Source organism: Pteronotus mesoamericanus, unplaced genomic scaffold (genome assembly GCF_021234165.1).
Source record: "Pteronotus mesoamericanus isolate MK-2021 breed Mesoamerican mustached bat unplaced genomic scaffold, CSHL_Meso_final contig_291, whole genome shotgun sequence".
In the NCBI taxonomy this organism is placed as follows: Eukaryota; Metazoa; Chordata; class Mammalia; order Chiroptera; family Mormoopidae; genus Pteronotus; species Pteronotus mesoamericanus.
In genome coordinates, this window is record NW_026555124.1 from 8,883,299 (window position 1) to 8,902,072 (window position 18,774).

General features: G+C 34.0%; 1 protein-coding gene across 8 annotated transcripts in view; it reads left to right on the forward strand.

The window, feature by feature from the left end:
- NRXN1 (neurexin 1) overlaps positions 1 to 18,774 on the forward strand; it is a 1,065,318-nt gene that overhangs the window by 756,916 nt on the left and 289,628 nt on the right. For all 8 annotated transcript variants that reach the window (XM_054575454.1, XM_054575455.1, XM_054575456.1 and 5 more), the window contains one exon: positions 6,015 to 6,196. In XM_054575454.1, the coding sequence (XP_054431429.1) occupies positions 6,015 to 6,196 (182 nt within the window). The remainder of the gene's footprint in view (positions 1 to 6,014; positions 6,197 to 18,774) is intronic.

Here is an 18,774-nt window from a genome sequence, read left to right on the forward strand (position 1 = left end):
CCTTTTAGAATTAGAGTTGATTATATATTATAGATAGGAATACCATTACTCTGATTTCATTCATCTCTTCTTTTAAAATCCCACATTTCCTGAGTTTGTAAGGCCATGTGAAAATTTAAAATTAGTGTGCTATTTTAATTTTAAACTATCATGCTAATTTTCATGAAATAATTCTTTGTGGTGTCACAAAAATTTATAGAAACAGAGAAAGATGATTAACTATAAGTTGCTGTTTTTATGTACATGTATGCTTAATATTTATTCATTTATTTTTTTAAGTTTCACCAGTTTAGAAATTTTTAAATTTTTCTTATATAGTCTAAAACTTATTTTTTATACAATGGTGGGCTTCTCATCGTCTTTACTTTTTATGAACTTTACTCAAAAGAATGCTTCCATATAGGTAGAAGTTGTTCAGAAATTTAAATTTAACAATAGCCTCTTGACTTGATTGTAGAAAGAATAAAAGTTTCCCTTATTTATAATTGTTTTACTTTTAATGTTCATCTGACTGCCTGGCAAACTTTCACTGGAAAAAGTGTTATATCCCTGTTACATTTAATAGAATCATAATGGCCTAAATGTTTCATGTTGGTTACAATGACATTTGAAGAATTATAGGCTTTCAGAAATGAACCTTTTATTCATATACTTATGTTATGAGTTAGAAGCTAATCTATTCAGAAGTTAATTATACTATTGTTCATGTAGCAAGGATCCAGAGCAACCGATAATCAAGCATACCTGTACATATTTATTGATTTTCTTTTTCAGAAAGGTTCAATCCATTTGGGGGACTATATTAGGTTTTTCAGGAACAAGTGAGGCTGAAGTATGCACATTTTGGGAGTATATGGTTGACAAGAAAGAAGTAGCGAAAGGAGCCCTTTGTATAAATATATGTTAAATAAAGTCCAAAAGTATTTCTTAGTATAACATTATAAGCCATTAGACAGAGGAGCCCGTTTGTAATTTTCACAAACATTTTTTTGCAGTGTAAAGTATCTTGACACTGCTAAATTTGTATCTGATGGAGCCAGCTTTGATGATTGATTTGGAGTGAGGAATATAGACTTGCACTACTTAAATGTGGAGACTGCCGAAAACCTCTTTAAGTTTGAGTCATTCTTACATCCAGTGATGTGATGGATGTCAAGGTTAATTTCCAATAAATCCATTAGTAGTCATGGCACTGATGTGCTAGTGCTTGCCATAGAGAAACATGCATAAGTAATAACAGCAACAGGTGTGTCTGTGTTGATAAATTGTTTGTAACTGATTAAGATGTTCTGTTGCTGCACATTGAATTCACTTATATAATAAAATAAAACGTTTCTATAAAAATAAAATTAAAAAAATAAAGTTACATTGCAGTTTATTTTGTTTAGACTTACTCCTTTATTTAATGGTCACAGTGAATTTTTCTGCTCCCTGCTGTAATTCTTCCCATCCTAGATGCTTTATGGTGACGAACTAATATTCTTTTCCTTGTGAAAGCTCCCATTTGATGCAATTTAATATACTTTCCATTGTCAGCTATTAGTGAATGTAAATAATATTATGGATTAATATGGGAAAAAAGTGTTAATCCAAGGGATGAAATACTGAAAATATCAATGAAAACTGGGGTGTAGGAAAGTCATTTCTTAAAAGGCACTTGGTTTGAACACAACTTTGAAATGAATTAAACTTTTCTAAAGTCACTTGTATTAAAACAAAACAACAATGTTGCAATATTAGGTATTTTATATTTTTACCACCCACATACACACAAACATACCATCTATTTTCTTTAAAATGTATTGGGTACTTAATATATGACAGGAATGGTACTAAAGTGTTACTGTGCAATATCTTAATTAATCTTGATAAAAGCTCTATGAGGTAATGGTGTTATTATCCCCATTTTCCTTTTCAGATAGGAAACATAAGACTTAGAATAAATAGCCTGGTCAAGATCATTTAGCTAGCAAACAATACAGCCAGAATTTTGAACCCAGGTCTGCCTGAACCCAAAGTTTACATTCTTAATGTCTTAATTATTCTGTTTCAGTAAGCACATCATATCCTTGTTTCAGAAAGATGCCATTTAAAGGAAATAAATTTGGAAATTTTATTCATCTGACCCACTATATTTTATTGTTGGGATAGTCTCATATTCTCAAAGTTATCAAAAGAATATATGGCAATTTTCTATCTTGATGGAAGGAGGGCTTTAAGAGTATAGTGATTTTGTACAGTTTGATGCAAAATGATTTTTCCAATGTGATTTAAAAAAGAAAAAGTAAAGGAAGCCATGATGTTTATAGAGGTCTGTAGAAGAGAACTGTGCCAGGGCTGGACAGCTAACTCCTTTGCTTATTATGGAATCACACCAATGAGTACAATTCAATGTCTCATTGTGCATACACAAAAAAAAGAAGAGAGATTGTTTTTCAGATACAAGTGGAGAAAATGGACACTAAAAATAATTGCATTCTTGAGTACACTGTAATACAACTACTTTTGCTTTGTTTTGGTGAAACCTAACGAATTGGAAAATCATTGTAAGGAGGACAGAGTAACTAATATGCTTGCTGATTGCTAAGTCGTAACACTTATTGGAAAGGCTGAAATGTGGGATGAAGTCAAATCTTGAGTAATGATACTTGTAACATTTATCTTGCTGAAAATATAGACCTTTAAATTATTATCCTCAAGCCCTGTAACTGAGCAACAAGAAACTTTCATAGTTCCATGAGTTTGGGAAGTGTACCCTAAACTAAATGTTAATCTACATATATTAAATGTTCTGTCATTTCACATTTACATGTCGTTTTTTCTTTTTTTGAAAACACTGTGAGGTGAAAGGACAGTATACGATCATGAGGTACAAATGTCACTTTATGGATATGAGACATTAGAATATGGTAACAGTTGGCCTTGATAAATTCAGACTGACATATCCAATTAACTTTTTTTTGACAGTCTTGTTGTGATAACAGAAACATTTCTGTAATTAAAAAAATATATGGGAGTCAGAGCCTGGTTACTAGGTTTCCTACTAGCTCTGCCACATAACCAGGTTTGCAACATGAGATAACAAGTCAATCCTTATGACTGAATTTCCTCAAATATAACATGAGAGTACTGCTTGCCTTATTTTCCATGCAGAAGTAGAAAAGAAGTGAAAAATTGTTGTGAAAGTGATTCACCATGTAAAGTAAGGTATTGGTTGCTTTACAACACCACTTTACTTGCGTGATTCCAGAAAACATCTGAATTTTTAGATATGTTTCATATTATCAGGTAGCATCTCCAGTTTTGAATATTTTTTCTTAATTCATATGAAATACATAGCCATTAGAGAACACAGTTAATTAAAAGGAAGAAAATATAATTAAGTACCAGCATTCAGAGGCCACTACATCTTAATTTTAAAGAAATCTCCATGTTTATATGTCCTATTTTTATCAATATAGGCTTTACCAAAATATTTAATACTTAATCATCTGCCAAAATTACCAAACAGAAAAATATTTATCAAATAGTGCTTGTTTATTAATATCCTGATGAACAAGCTTCTGATGATGCCAAATAATACTCCTGGAAGGCTCTGGCATTTCTGAAACACAAATCTGTATGTTTTGGATCTTTTTCCTTTCCTTTTCTTTCTCCCTTCCTTCCTCCTCTTTCTTTCTTTCTTTCTTTCTTTCTCTCTCTCTTTCTTTCTTTCTTTCTTTCTTTCTTTCTTTCTTTCTTTCTTTCTTTCTTTCTTTCTTTCTTTCTTTCTTTCTTTCTTTCTTTCTTTCTTTCTTCTTGCACACTGACTAGTGCCTTTGAAATATAACTTACCTATTCTAACTTGAGAGAGCTAAATTTCTTTTATTCATTAGTATCCAAAACATTTAATAGATATGTGCATATCCTTTCTACCTTTGCATTTTCAGAAATTTCTGTTCTATCACTTTTACATTCAATATTATCCTGATATGTTTCTTGGGTCAGGTATATGTACCAAGGCCTTTTAAGACACAACAGGCATATTTAGAGTGTTTTGGAGTTTCTCAAGGGCCTATGAAAATATCTCTGAGTAGAGAGAAGAGTTGCCTCTGAAATTCAAAAAAATGGGGAAAATTGATAGTATCAGCTATTTAATTAAATGTACATCAATGTGATATTGTCATCATTTAATTGGTAAATTTGATAATCATATAAATTTGATGAGTAAATATCTTGAAAATGTATTGCTATATGAGGGGAGACCACTCATATAATAAAATTATCTTCTGGAGGGCAAGCCTCATGTAGTACAGGCTTCCTCTGGTAGGTGAGTGTTCTAGAAACCCATATGTATCAGTGTACCAGCTGGCATTGTTATGAGAGGCTACATTCTGTTTCAGTGAATTTTTTAAAGACCCTTCCAACATGTTTGCCCATTTCACAGTGGATGATTTATGAGCTCACCTGCCCACACTGTGCTAAGTGTCCAGCAGTTTTTGACCAAAAATGGCTTGACCTCTGTACCCCCACCCTCCCTATTCACCCAATCTTGCCCCAAGCACCTTTTTTTTTTGTTTGTTTCCATAATGAAAAAGTCCTCATAGGGAAACATTTTGCTGATGTGAAAGCGGTGAAACAGAAAACAGCAGAAGCATTAAAAGGCATCAAAATCAGTAAATTCAAAAACTGTTTTGGACATTGGAAAAAATGTCTTGATATGTGTATTTCATCAAGTGGAGAGTACTTTGAAGATGACTGAAGTTTAAGTATATAAGAATAAATACACAATTCTTTATAAATAAATTCTGGTTTTGGGAGGATTTCCCCTCATACACACAACTTTTACACATAAGTCTTGCTCTTGGTCAAAGGCACATTTCCATAAACACAAGGTACTTTGTGGCCTAAAATTTAATACTCTTATTGCTTTCCTTACCATATTCAGCACATAATGTAAGCACAATATACGTGCATTGGCATTATTTGTTACTGGAAGGCTACATTCCCTTCCATAAATCATACCCTAAGTTGTGTTCCTGTGATAACTAAAGATCTACTTCTGTGACCCCCTTTAGTGTGGAGGAATATTATATATATATATCTTTTTCCATATCTTTTCCAAATATTCTGACTGAAAGAATTCATGTTATTACATTCCATGAGATTGACTCAAGGAGAGCAATGATGTAAGACTTTAATGCATTGGATGCTTAGTAAACCTGTTTGAAAACAAAACTCTTTTTAAAGTAAGATGGATAATTTACTGACATCAACACTATAAAATAAAATTTGAGCACTCACCGTATGTGGCTATGATATTATTCTCAGTGCTGTAAGGTAGTATTCGCTTTGGAGAAAAAGAATGGGTCTTTTCTTTGACATGATGCTGGGTACTTTGATAGCTACTAGATGTTGCTTGTTAAATAAGACTTGACTTCTATGAATGGGATCCATTATCTCTATTTTCTTGACATGACTACTGGGGCTTATGGCTATTCATCCATTAGTCATCGTCTGTCACATGTGAATAGACCCGTTCCCCATAAAAGTTGATTTACAGCATATTTGCTTCACTGTGCTGTATGACCCTGTCACATCTGCATGCAGCCCTTGTTTCAAAAACAAGTTGATAAATATTTCTTCTCCTTTTGGAAGCATCCAAAGGCAATGTTTCCTACTAAACTGTTTCTTAAAAATGGGCAGAAAGGAAAAAAAAGCCCCATCACATGGTATGCCTGTCCAACTCCATTGAAAATGCAGTAATCTTCCTTTTGTTCTGAAACACCTGCTGGTAGATTTAGTGAGTGTATTAAAAACTGAGCTGCCTTGATATTTCTTTAAAATTAAAACAAAACTCTTCTCTCTTTCTTGAGAATGTTTGATTGAAATCTGTCGCTTATTTGCTTTGCCAACTTTTTTTTTATTTGGCTAGAGTATAAATTTAATATTTTACTGATATGTAAAGATAACAAACATGGAAAAATGTACATATCACACATTTGGACTAATTGGTTTTGTTTTTTGTTTTCCAGCTGGGACAACATATATCTTTAGCAAAGGTGGTGGACAAATCACGTATAAGTGGCCTCCTAATGACCGGCCAAGTACACGAGCAGACAGATTGGCCATAGGGTTTAGCACTGTTCAGAAAGAAGCTGTATTGGTGCGAGTGGACAGTTCATCTGGCCTGGGGGACTACCTAGAGCTGCATATAGTAAGTACTTTTAAAATAAGATTCAGTGTTTTTTGTTCTTTTTTTTTACTGTTAGCTTTTTGTAAGTAACTTATAGTTCAATATTTTGGAATTTTCTCTCTACCAGCAACCGGTACTTTGATGTAGAAAGTATAAATATGCTCTAGAGATAATAAGGCTTTATACCTATTACTGTTTTTAAAAATGTTCTTTATAATAAAAAGTATTATGATTTTGCTTTTTACATGTGATTTCCTCTCAATTCTCTGTTCACAAAGATTTATTTTTGGTGTGTTTTCATGACTTTAGGCATACCTGACAAATTAATAAAGTAAGTTATTGCCCTGTAGATACTGTTTAATCGGCTGGAAGCAGAGGGTTGTAATACTGGTGGCATCAAAAGATCTGGATCCAGTGTCCTTATTTCTTTTCTAACCCAGAAAAGGAGTTGTCTGAAGTTACATGCAATGGATGGAAGAAAAGGAAATTGTAAAGATATTTGAGAATATGAATGAAACTGGCAAAAACATTGTTTCGATGCCATCTTATACTCATTTTGATACATAAATACCAAGAAAATACAATGGATTTTTGAAGTTTATACCCTAGGACCATTCCTTTTTCATCAAACTCTAAGCCTCCCTCTAGAATTTAGTCAGCACATAGTACATGGCAAATAAAAGTTAATAAATGAAAAACTTTCTTTATCTTTTAAAGTTGCCACAACTCACTATAGCTTGGGAGCTCTCTCCTATATCTCTGTATTCAAAGAGCTACCAATTTGTGTGTTGCAATTCCTTATCTCTTCATTTCCTTACAATATTTGCAAAGAAGCACATATAGACTTTTGTTGTTTAGAGATGTTAATATTTTCTTATATGTCAAAGTAAATACCATAAGAAAGTATCATGTTGAAAAACTGTAAAAGGTTTTTATCGTTATAGTACTTGGTCTAGTCTATCTTCTAGAAGTTTCCAGAAGCATATAAATCTCTTCACCTCCCTTTATGTAGCATAATTTACCCCTTCTCCCTCATGTGATCATTGTGAATCTGTTTTGTTTTGTTTTGTTTTTGTCTATCCCTATAAGCTCTCCTTTTACCAGTACCTGTGCCTCAAAGGACATTTGATTAGGTCAACATGTTCTTTCCTGTTAGAAACTGACCTTCAGACACTCATCCTAAAATAATTAGGAAGTCATCAAACACCAAAATATGTTATCACAGATATTTGCAGGGCCTTAATTTTCAAAGTTTTATTCATTTATTTTCTTTAAATTTTATTTATTAATCACAGTTGACATTCAAGATTATATTAGCTTCAGGTATACAGCATAGTGATTAGACACTATATATAGTTATTACAATATTACTGACTATATTCCCTATGCTATACTTTATGTCCCTGTGACTATTTTGTAACTGCCAGTTTGTGCTTTTAAATCCCTCCCCGTTTTTCACCTGTTCTCCACACTCCCCTCCCATCTGGTAACCATCACCAGTTTGTTCTCTGTATCTGTGAGTCAGTTTATTTTCTTAATTTTATTTTTCCATTACACTTACAGAATTTCAAATAAGCTGAGTAGGGGTTTTATCTGACCACAAGCTGAATTCATTGCTAATCTTGGGGAGGAAAAAGAACACTTTAGCACAACCATTATTGAACCCTGTAAATTTACCATTGTAAATATTCATATCAAAATTCAGTTGTCAAAATGGGAACCCTGTGAAAGTAATTTCAGATGCCTTTCAGCAAATATCTAACAATAAAAACTGAAAGCATCTGGATTTTTATAGCATCATAAATAAATAATCAGTTGAGATAAACTTAACTAGTGCAGTGAGGAAAGTTGAGATTACTCTAAACTTGCTGTCTAAACAGCAAATTTAGAGTAATCTCAACTTTCCAAATTTATTGTCTCCATTCTGATTTAAGATCATTGCTACTTCAAAAAATAAATAAATAAAAATGAAAACAAGAGCTTTTCCTCTTGAAATTATTGATCCATATCCAATTACACATTTACCCTGCAGAAAGGTTCTACAATGATCACTCTCAAATCATAAGGGTCACATTCTTAAATTACTCAAACCACTATTGTTTGTTTTATGGTCAAAGAGTTTTAGTCTACAAGAATGTGTTTTTCTCTCTAATTCTGATCAAATGAGGACTTAGGGTCCTTTTCTACATAAAACTTAAGTACCTAGGTGTTCATACCAGCCTAGTACCTTCCACAGCTCCTTTGCTGGCCATGCATTTCTGACAGCGGTCCTGTGAGGGCCTCCATCTTTCTGAACCTCCTCTCTTGGACTTGCCTAGCCATTTGCTTTGAACTTGATATTTGGCTCTATGCACCCTTCCTCTTGGATTTGCTATCTTCAAACTGAGAGCCTGTCCTTGACTAGGAAATGGAAACTGGGCATTGGTTCCCTGATCACTGTTGGTCAATCCTACTCACTCCTGTGTCAACTACTAGGACCCACTTAAGTCTGGCCAACTAAAACTTTCTCTCTCTCCTTTTTCTCTAATTGCCTGCAAGTGGTGATTAGCCTTTAGTGGCTCAGCACATTGCTTATACAAGGGGACAAGTCACTTATTTCCACATTTTCAGCATACTGTCAAAATTAACACTGGGCTGGTGTGTTTTTTTTTTCTTTTTACTGCTGAAGTTTATGACTCCTTCCCATAATTTTGGATATGTGGAACAGGAACAGAAAGAGCTGTTAGATACTTAAAAAGGAAGGAGAGAGATGTGCAGAGGAGGAAGAGAGAGAAAGGGAGAGACTGAGGAAGGGAAAAAAGGAGGATGAAAGAGGGAAAGAAAAGGAAAATGAAGGGTGTGGAGTCTAAAGCTGATGCTTGCCGGTGACAGAAGCAGAAATACTCTTAATAATGATACATTCTTAGATTTGGGAATATTCAGAGGCTATTTTAGGTGACTATTTCGGGACCTTTGAACCTATCCTGATTTTCTCCAAATCAGTCCTGCTTTTTCCAAGATTGGGATTTAAAACAAAAATAGATTTGTATAAGTATGGATTATTACTGTTGTTTGAGTTTGTGTTATGAATATAACTGACTAAAAAATTAAATTGATTGATATTATAGATGATATGATTTATCTATAAAAGTTAGAAATTTATTAAATGCCAGGAAAATTTCTGTAAATGTTCAAGGGCAGCCAGATACAAGCCATGTACTAATCTTCTTTAAAAAATGTGTTTCCACCATTAATTGAGTTCCTCAATAAGCTGGAAAGTTGACAGAACAGATTTAAGGTGCTTCAGTCTTGCCAAAATATATAATGCCATTTCAGTTAGATACTTTTAAAATCTGATTGGCTTATAATGTCAATGAAGATGTGAATATTTGACATTATTTATCATCCTATTTTTCCAAAATGATGTTTAATTTTACTGAAAAATATAATCATATTTAAAGTTTAACTGTACTCTTTTTTTAATATTTAAATATTATATTTTATTATTTTTTTATTTTTATTTTTTCAAATACATTTGTCTCTGTCTTCCCCCCACCACTTTCCCTTGCCCCCTCCCCCCGCAATCCTTCCCCCTTGGTTTTGTCCATGAGTCCTTGCTATATGTTCTTTGACTTTCCCCTTTCCTTCCTTTTCCCCACCCCGCCCTCCCTCCTTCCCTCTTGTCTCTGTTGGTTTCTTTTCCTTTCAGTGTTGCATCTTTGTATTGTTGGTTAGGTTCCGCTTATAGGTGAGATCATATGGTATTTGTCTTTCACCCCCTGTGATTAACTGTACTCTTAAAATACACTAACTTAGAATGAAATAGCTTTCAACTTAGGTTGCCCAGTTTTTATAGATAGTTCTTTTTTGTTATATTGATATCGTAACTGTTACCCTCAGAGTGTTATGATACTACTAGTGAAGTTTGTAAGGTTATATAACAGGATTAAGGGACGGTAAAGACATGAAGCAAGGAATGATTAATTAACTTAATGCCTAAAACACAAGTGCTCAATAAATGTTTTCTGAAATAATAAATGAAGTAATGAACTGTATGTTCAAAATATTAAGACTTAGGCCTAGTATAGACTCTCAATTTCTCAATAGTCAAAGTGAAGTCATAGATGAAGTTTAATTTCTATTTAACTCTGAGAAAGTCAGCTGACTTCTTGTTTACAATATAGAAAAAGTGTAACAACAGCTATACTGTTGAGGGTTGTATATTTTATTGATGTTGTTTTCTGAATCTTTACCTAAGAAATAATTATGGTAGTTGGTTATTTAAAGAAAGTATATGGCGAAAAATTTTTTGGGATGAATGATTAACTTGCCTCAACAATCATTTTATTGGCTCTGCCTGGTGTGGCTCTCTGGATTGAGTACTGGTCTGTGAATCAATGGGTTGCTGGTTCAATTCACAGTCAGGGCACATGCCGGGGTTGCAGGCCACGTCTGCAGTAAGGGGCGCTCAAGAAGCAACCACACATAGATGTTTCTTTCCCTCTCTTCCTCTCTTACCCTCTCTAAAAATAAGTTAATCAAATCTTTAAAAAAAAAATCACCTTATTTTTTGTAACTCACTCATCATAAGTTGTTTTCTGTTCATTTTTTATCTGTCCATTATTTTCAAATAGAAGAAAGCTTTCTGATGACAGAGGACATAATTTATAATAATGATGATTAATAAAAAATAATATAATATAGAAATATGTTTTTTCATTACTTCAGTACATGCTAGATGGCTATTTAGAAATATTTTCTGAGTAACTAATATGGCTCAGGTCTATGTTAGACCTTGTGGGTTCAAAAAATAAACCAGTTTAGTACTTATTTCAACAAATATTTATTGGGTGAATGAATGAACAGGCAAGATGGGATCCTAGTTACCAGGTAGCTTAGATTATTTATAGTCAACATACTTGTCCCGAAGTGACTAGTTTTTCTTGATTATCCCTCCATTGTGGTATATCTTTATTTCTTCCTCTTGCAGTTTTAACTGTCTGATCTGCATAGTATTTGTAAGAACAGGGGCAAATAATAGGTTTTTTAAGATAAAGAGTATAAAGAGACTTGTAAACTGTAAAGTCTTATGTACATTTAAATTAGTAATGATGATTATTTAATCAACACTGAATGAAATAATTCTTAGAATCAATAAAATATTAAAATTAAAAAATTTTTTTAAAGATATATCTAGAAATTTTACCAATATTTTCACCCTGGAGGAAACATATCAGTGTACTAATGTTAATTGGAGGTTGCTTTACCCCTCTGAGTTACAGCAGAAAGCCACTGCAATTGTGCACTCACTCACTGCCATGAATATTAACATGTGTATTGGATCTGACCAGAGGAAATGTGTGGAGGGTGGAGGAGAGTAAAGAGTGTTTTTTGAAATTCTTTCATCTTGGGAGCATGAAAGAGCATTGCAAATTTGATTAGTGAATTGTTGTACATCTTTGCCTTAAGTGTTTCTTCTTTGTACTTTGTTGAGCTGGAAGCCTTATTTTTACAACAAGCTCTTAATTGATTTTGATTGAGAAATACACCTTTTGATCAGCAGGTTTAGCATAGGCTAGAAGCATGTTGTATTTATAGTAAATATTACGTGTCCCAAAATAACTTATCAATATTGGTGACATGTCAAATATTTCTCATCTGTCTCTGCCTGTTTAAATTTTACACTGCTTTATCTTACCTCTGTATTATAATTAAATTTTTTAAAAAACATCTTTTTAAAGTCAATAATTATATATGGATGCATACTATATAAACAAGATAAAACCCAATTATTCCCTCATAGGCTTTTCTTGAAGCTAAATTAGTTCCAAGGAAATATTCTCTCCAGCCAACAGATTTACATCTTTTTAGAGGTACACTTTGCCATATAATCTGTAAATCTAAGCCTATAAATCATATGCAATAGACAGTTTTTTAATTTTGTTTTCTTCATGCTTACATGAATTAAAGAACATGTGGCTTATTTGACTACAATTTTAAAAGAAGACTATAATAATTTTACCGTATTTTAAAATTTCTTGTCCAAGTTTTTAACATACAAAGCAGTAAGTTATCTTTGGAGAAAATGAAGGAAGTGATGGTCATGTTTTTATTGGCTGAAGTGCTATCCAGATACCTTAATGTAGTCTGTATTTGGGAGAGGGGTGAGTTCAACTGAATCACTAAAAAATTCCTTTCTCTTTGGAAGTTAATTAATTTTTCATTTTCTAAACCACCTTTGTTGTATCAGTAACTTCCTAAATTTGGTTTTTAGATTTCAAGAATTATTTCCTTCTCTGATATTCTGTTGCTATGAAATTGAATAAAAGAGAATCAAAACAACTATTTTTACCTGCACCTTCTTGGTTCCTGTACTTATCCTCCTGTCTCTATTCTGCATATCTTTCCAATCCATTTTATATACTATGTCAGGTTTATTGGCTAAAATGCTTCTTTGAATCTGTTATTACTCTGTTAAAACACATTGATGCTTCCCAATTATGTACAGGTAAAGGCACATTCTATGCCTAACATTTCATGTCTCCAACATTCCAATCTTAATTTCCCTTTTCAGGTCTGTTTTCTCACATTACTACACTTAATCTTTACACTCCAGTGAAATTTATTAAATTCTTTTTTATAAATGAATTTCTTGCCATTTTCCTATTTTAAGTTCTTCCCAGGAGGGTCTCCCCTGCCATCCTCTCTCACTATTTAGATTCTCCTCAATCATCAACTTCTCTATTTAAACATTAGAAGTTTTCAGGGTTGGCCCTGGGATCTTGGAAGCTCTTGAGAAAAAAGTCTAGGACTCAGGAATCTTTTTGGAAGAGCTGTTGAAACAATGCCCAGGGCATTATCTAGTAGAGAAAATCTTATACACTACTCTGATTTATGATCACTACTGTTCTTGATCCATTGTTTTGTGGTGGACCCCAAGCTCTTTTACAGAAAAGTTTCGCATCAATTCTAAGTTATCCAGAGTTGGGTTGCAGTAGCAAATCCTCTTTTCCATGCTGCCAAAACAAGAGACCTTGTCAAATCATTTCTAACGACTGTTTATACTACCATTTCTTCTGTAGCTTCTATTTTTCAAAAGCCAACCTTCAAGAAATACTTCCTTTGGTCCATTCAGCACATTATTATTGATCATTTATAATGCAGTTTATACTGTATTAGCTTTCTTTTTCTGTGCAACACAGTCCACCATAATTTAGCGGCTTAAACAGCAAATATTTATAATCTTATGCAGGCTCAGTAGTCTAGAAGCAGCTGAGCTAGGTTATTAAGAGATTCCCAGAGGCATGGTTAAGATTGCCCATGCTCAGAACATACCTGATATGTTCATTCTTATTATCCAGTTAGAGTCTACATGCCTTAGGAAGAAATTATGATCAACAATGGAAGCATATGCACACACAATTGTTAAAGATGCTGGCTTTGCAGAAGTCTAAACACAATATAGGTTGATGGAAAAAGAGTAATGAAGACATTGCTTGAGGATTACACACTAGTTTGAGGAAAGCATACTAAAATGGAATCATTTGTACACTGATCAGGAAAACTTCTTTTATTGCACAAAACACACTAAATGCCAGAAACAAAATGTATGAGAGTAGTAGTTTAAAAAAATGCAAACAGCAGAGCAAATATGTTGGCCAAAGTTTGGGAAACAGATGAAAGTGACATTGTGGCATGGGAGTCCCACTAAAGCTTATGTTGGACCATGCCTAACTTACGCAGTTCATTTTGACAAAGGACAGAAGGGACCCAGGTGAATATACATGGAGACACTCAAGTTAATAGTAGGCATACATAATCCACATTTTAAATCAGGACCAAAGTACTTTTACACTGGGCCTGAAAAAAATTCTTTGAGTGAAAACAAACAATTTCAGAGCTGTGATATGCAATTTGTGCTGTCTTTGGGAGCTTACTTTAAGAGTGTGGGGGAAGAACACATTTTCCTTTACCCTCAAGATTCTTCTGGCTGGTCTAATAATCACATAGATATGAGACAGATTAGCAAAGAAAATAACCAAATTTAATACATGCATATGTATGGGAACCCCACATACATGAGAGACTCAGACACCCCACATGCATGAGAGGTTCAGAGATAGAAAGGGGGTTCTAGATATATAAGACGTTCTGAGCTAGGGACAAGGTAAGCTTCCTTGCAGTCATCAAAGGGTATTGCGGGATCATAAAAAAGAACAGATGTTTAGGAAATAGAAGTTTATCCTGCCTTTATACATAAGTCAAAAGAGGTTATCTCTGATAATCTCCCATTGTGAACAAGGCTCCTAATTCAAACTCTTCCAGGTAGTAAAAGGATCAAGAGAGGGTAAAAGTTTCTCTTGAGCCTGCAGCTGAATTTGCCTTTAGCTCAAAATAATCTCAATACCACAGAGGCTCACCTTGGGGTGACTCACTCGGGAGCCCCACAGGAGGTAGTATGCTGCACCTGGGGATTCTTAGGTCCACAAGACAGAGGAGGCCTCTGCCCTCCAGCTGACTAGCTGAATGAGCTGTTTAACCTTTCTGTCTGCAAAACATAGCCCTGGAAGAAAACACTGCAGTGAGGCTTCTGAGGAGACATTTTCTCCTGAGCCTAGCTCTTAGTCTTCCTGCCCTACAAAGAGTGGAAATAAAAGATTGACATACCAAAAAAGCTCTTGGTAAAAGATCAAAATTTAATTAATTATAAGGCTTTTTGGTCTGTGAAAATAAGTTAATATTCCTAAAATTCTACTCTGAATGTTAGCAAATGAAGACTGCTCACTCTCAAATACACATCTCTGGTTTTGACTTCCCCTCTGATTATCATACCAGCACTTCCAAAGTCTTACTTAGCAGCTCTCCCTGAAGGTCTCATGGGCACCTCAAATTCACCACATTAAAAACTAGATTCTTAATACCATTTATTGAAGAGACTGTCTTTACCCCATTGTATATCCTTGGCTCCTTTTTCATAAATTAATTCCCTATATATGTATGGATTTACTTATGGCCTCTCTATTCTATCTCATTGATCTAAATGTCTGTTTTTATGCCAATATCATGGTGTTTTGATTACTATAACTTTGTAGTATAATTTGAAACTAGGGACCATAATACCTCCAGCTTTGTTCTTTCTTCCTTAAGATTGTTTTGGCTATTTGGGATCTTTTGTGGTTCCATGCCTATTTTAGAATTTTTTTGTTTTACTTCTGTAAAAAATAAATGCTATTGGGATTTTGATAACCATTGCATGGAATCTGTAGATTGCTTTAGGAAGTATGGGCATTTTAAAAATATAAATTATTCTAATACATGAGCACAGAATATCTTTTCATTTTGGGGGAGGTTATATCTCTGTTTCTTCTAATAATTAAATTTATTCCTAGCTACTTTATTCTTTTTGATGCAATTGTAATTAAGATTGTTTTCTTAATTTCTCTTCCTGATAGTTTATCACTGCATAGAAATGCAACATATTACTGTATATTTGTTTTGTATCCTGCAACTCTACTGAATTCACTTATTAGTTCTAACAATGTTTTGGGGTGGGTGTGTGTGTGTGTGTGTGTGTGTGTGTGTGTAATCATGTCATCTGCAAATAGTGATAGTTTTACTCCTTTCTTTCCAATTTGGATGTCTTTTATTTCTTTTTTTCCTCCTAATTTCTCTGGCTAGGAGTTCTAATACTATTTTGAATAATAGTGGCAAGAGCGGGCATCCTTGTCTTGTTCCTGATATTAAATGAAAAGTTTTCAGCTTTTCACTTTTAAGTATGATGTTAGCTATAGATTTGTTATATATGGCTTTCATTATGTTGATGTACATTCTCTCTATATCTACTTGGTTGAGAGGGTTTTTTAAAAAATTATAAATGGATGTTGAATTTTGTAGGTCACCGTGCCCAGGGTGGGTTTTGGTGAACTTGTGCCTCTGCCTTCCATATTCATCTCAATGTAGCCCTTTTATCCTTTGTCATGAAGGATCTATTCATCTGGTCTTCAGGTCTTTTCCAGAGGGAGTTATTTCCTATGTAGCTGCATATTGTTGTATTCATAGGACAAGGTACGTTCAGGAGGTTCCTACACCACCATCTTGAACTGCATCCTCTAAATTTTATTGTTTTACATTATGTTTTATACTAAGTTTTTGATAGCCTATGTGTATTTTACACTTATAGTGCCTCTCAATTAAGAACCTACATTTCCATCAGAAATACTATGTATTTCATAAAATTTCCAGTTAAAATAAATTTACATAGCTGAATTATTTTGAACATAGCTTACAAGTTTCCAGGAACAGAATCATCAGTTTTAAATTTATATCTAACTTAGTTACAATTAAATAAACTTGAAAATTCAGTTCCTTAATTCCATTAGCCGCATTTCAAGTGTTCAGCATATGGCTAGTGGCTACTGTATTGCACAGCAGCTTTAAAATGTATCCGCTTTCCTTGTATACATTATTATTGGCTTAGTTTAATGGACTCTTCTTGAACTGCAAAATGTGGGTTTATTTTCCAGGTTCATCCTCAGCTACTCCAAGTTTTAATTTGAACAATTCTCTCTTTAATACGTGCATTTAACAAAGCTTTCCCCCTCTCCCCAGGCATTTTTAAGAGACTGGAAATATGGGGTTAAGTGAGGCCTGACTTTTGGCCTCCAGTAGCTTAGATCTTAATGGCTAGATTTCATTGTAGTAGCACATTGGTCACAGAATGTAGACATAGGTTGGTATTTTAAACCTTCATGCTCTAGAAGCACAGCTAGTAAACAAAGACAGGATTTGAACTCAGAATTCTAAGTGCGTATGTTTAACCTCTCAGCCTTGTGTTTGTGGTACAGGTAAAAATCCAGGAGGCAGTCTCTCATTACACTACACCTGACAACTCAGCCTTTGGTCTGCTTAACACTGTTTTATAAAGCCAAATGACCCCAGGGTTTAGCATGCCCCACATCACATGAATTACTGAGCATTCCAGGCACCAGCTACATACATTATTTTCTCTACTTAAATAAACACATAGAAAGTCATCTGTTTGACTAGTCTGAAACATTTTGTAGTTAGATAGCTAGCTTTTGCAATTAGTTTGATTTGTTAATTTGGGGTATGCATAATATTAAAGGCAGAGACCACAATTTTCAGAAAAATATTTGTGCCATTAATGAAATGACAGTGAGCAAAGATAGAACTTCAAAGTGCCTTTGTCCATGTTTGTTTCTCCCTTTGAAATATTCCTACTTCCTCCCACTCCTAACTGCCCTCTTCTCCTTCCCAGTCTGGGACATTTTTATTTATCTTCAAGGTCTGGACCATATATTTTACAAATTTGTGAAACCTTCCTTGGTCCCCTAGGGCAAAACTAATCATGTCCTCCTTGGTACTATTACAGCACTTTGTGCTTAATTCTATTATATACTTACTTTGGTCATAGTTATTTCATTATGTGCCCTTCTACCTCATTAAATTGTGAACTCTTCAAGGTCAGTGACCATGTATTATATATCTTTATATCCTTGTGTTTCCAGACACTAGCATGGTTATTCAATACATAATAAATGTTTATTGATGAAGGAATGCATGTGTGAGTAAATTGAGCCTTTGTTTTTGGCGTGCTTTCCCTTCCCCTCCTGCTGGTAATTTTCCACTGCAGTGCAGGCAGTCACATGAGAAGTGCTCTCTTTGGAGCACAGCATGATGTAGACTCCCAAAGGATAATGGTAAAAGCATGTGACACTCTCCTGAGACTCCTCATTTACCACCTTGGAAGGCTCCCACACTCAAGGCAGAGGCCCTTGCGCAGGGCCCTGTTGTGAAATGGACCCATTATCCACATGGTATTTTCTCTGGGAAGGAAGGTTTCTTTCATGTTAGACTACGACCAGCTCCACTTTCTGGCTCAAACATTCCACACAGGAGGTCACTTCTCTTAGATATAGCCTAGGTATTCTTATCTGCCATCTCTATTATTTTGGGTACTTATATGAAAACATCTATGGTATATTTCCCTACTTCCTGATCCGATGAGAAGAAATAAATCCAGGTGGAGAATGTAAAGGGAAAAAAAATCCTTCCTGTGGTAATCAATTCTAATTGGATGAGGGTTTTGGTCTCTAATCAACCTAAACTACCCTGGCAATTTGACTGTCTTTTTTTTTTTTCTTTCTCTTACTCTTCCAACTATGACATGTGCTTCAATGATTGAGGTAAAATTGAATCTCCATTTATTAAAAGTTTTTTTAATGATTTTAATTAATATATATTAAACCCTTGAAAGTACCAACAGTTAATTATCTTAAGTAGAGTTAATCTCCCCCTCTGAAATTAGGCTTACTCTATTCATTTGCTTAGCAAGAACAATATAGCATGTATTCAATGCTTGAGAAGGACCACACGCTAATCTAAACACTTTGCATGACTATTTTATTTCATTTAGTATTCACTCATTGAGATATGAATTATTATCTCAATTTTACAGATGAGAAAACTGCACTTAAAAATAATTGACACAAATCATATAGGTGTAAGTAACTGTACCTGGATGTGAACCAGTCCTATAAGACTTCAAAACTGTATTTTTTTTGTACAAAGGAAAATTTCAGGCTAGTCCAGCTACTTTT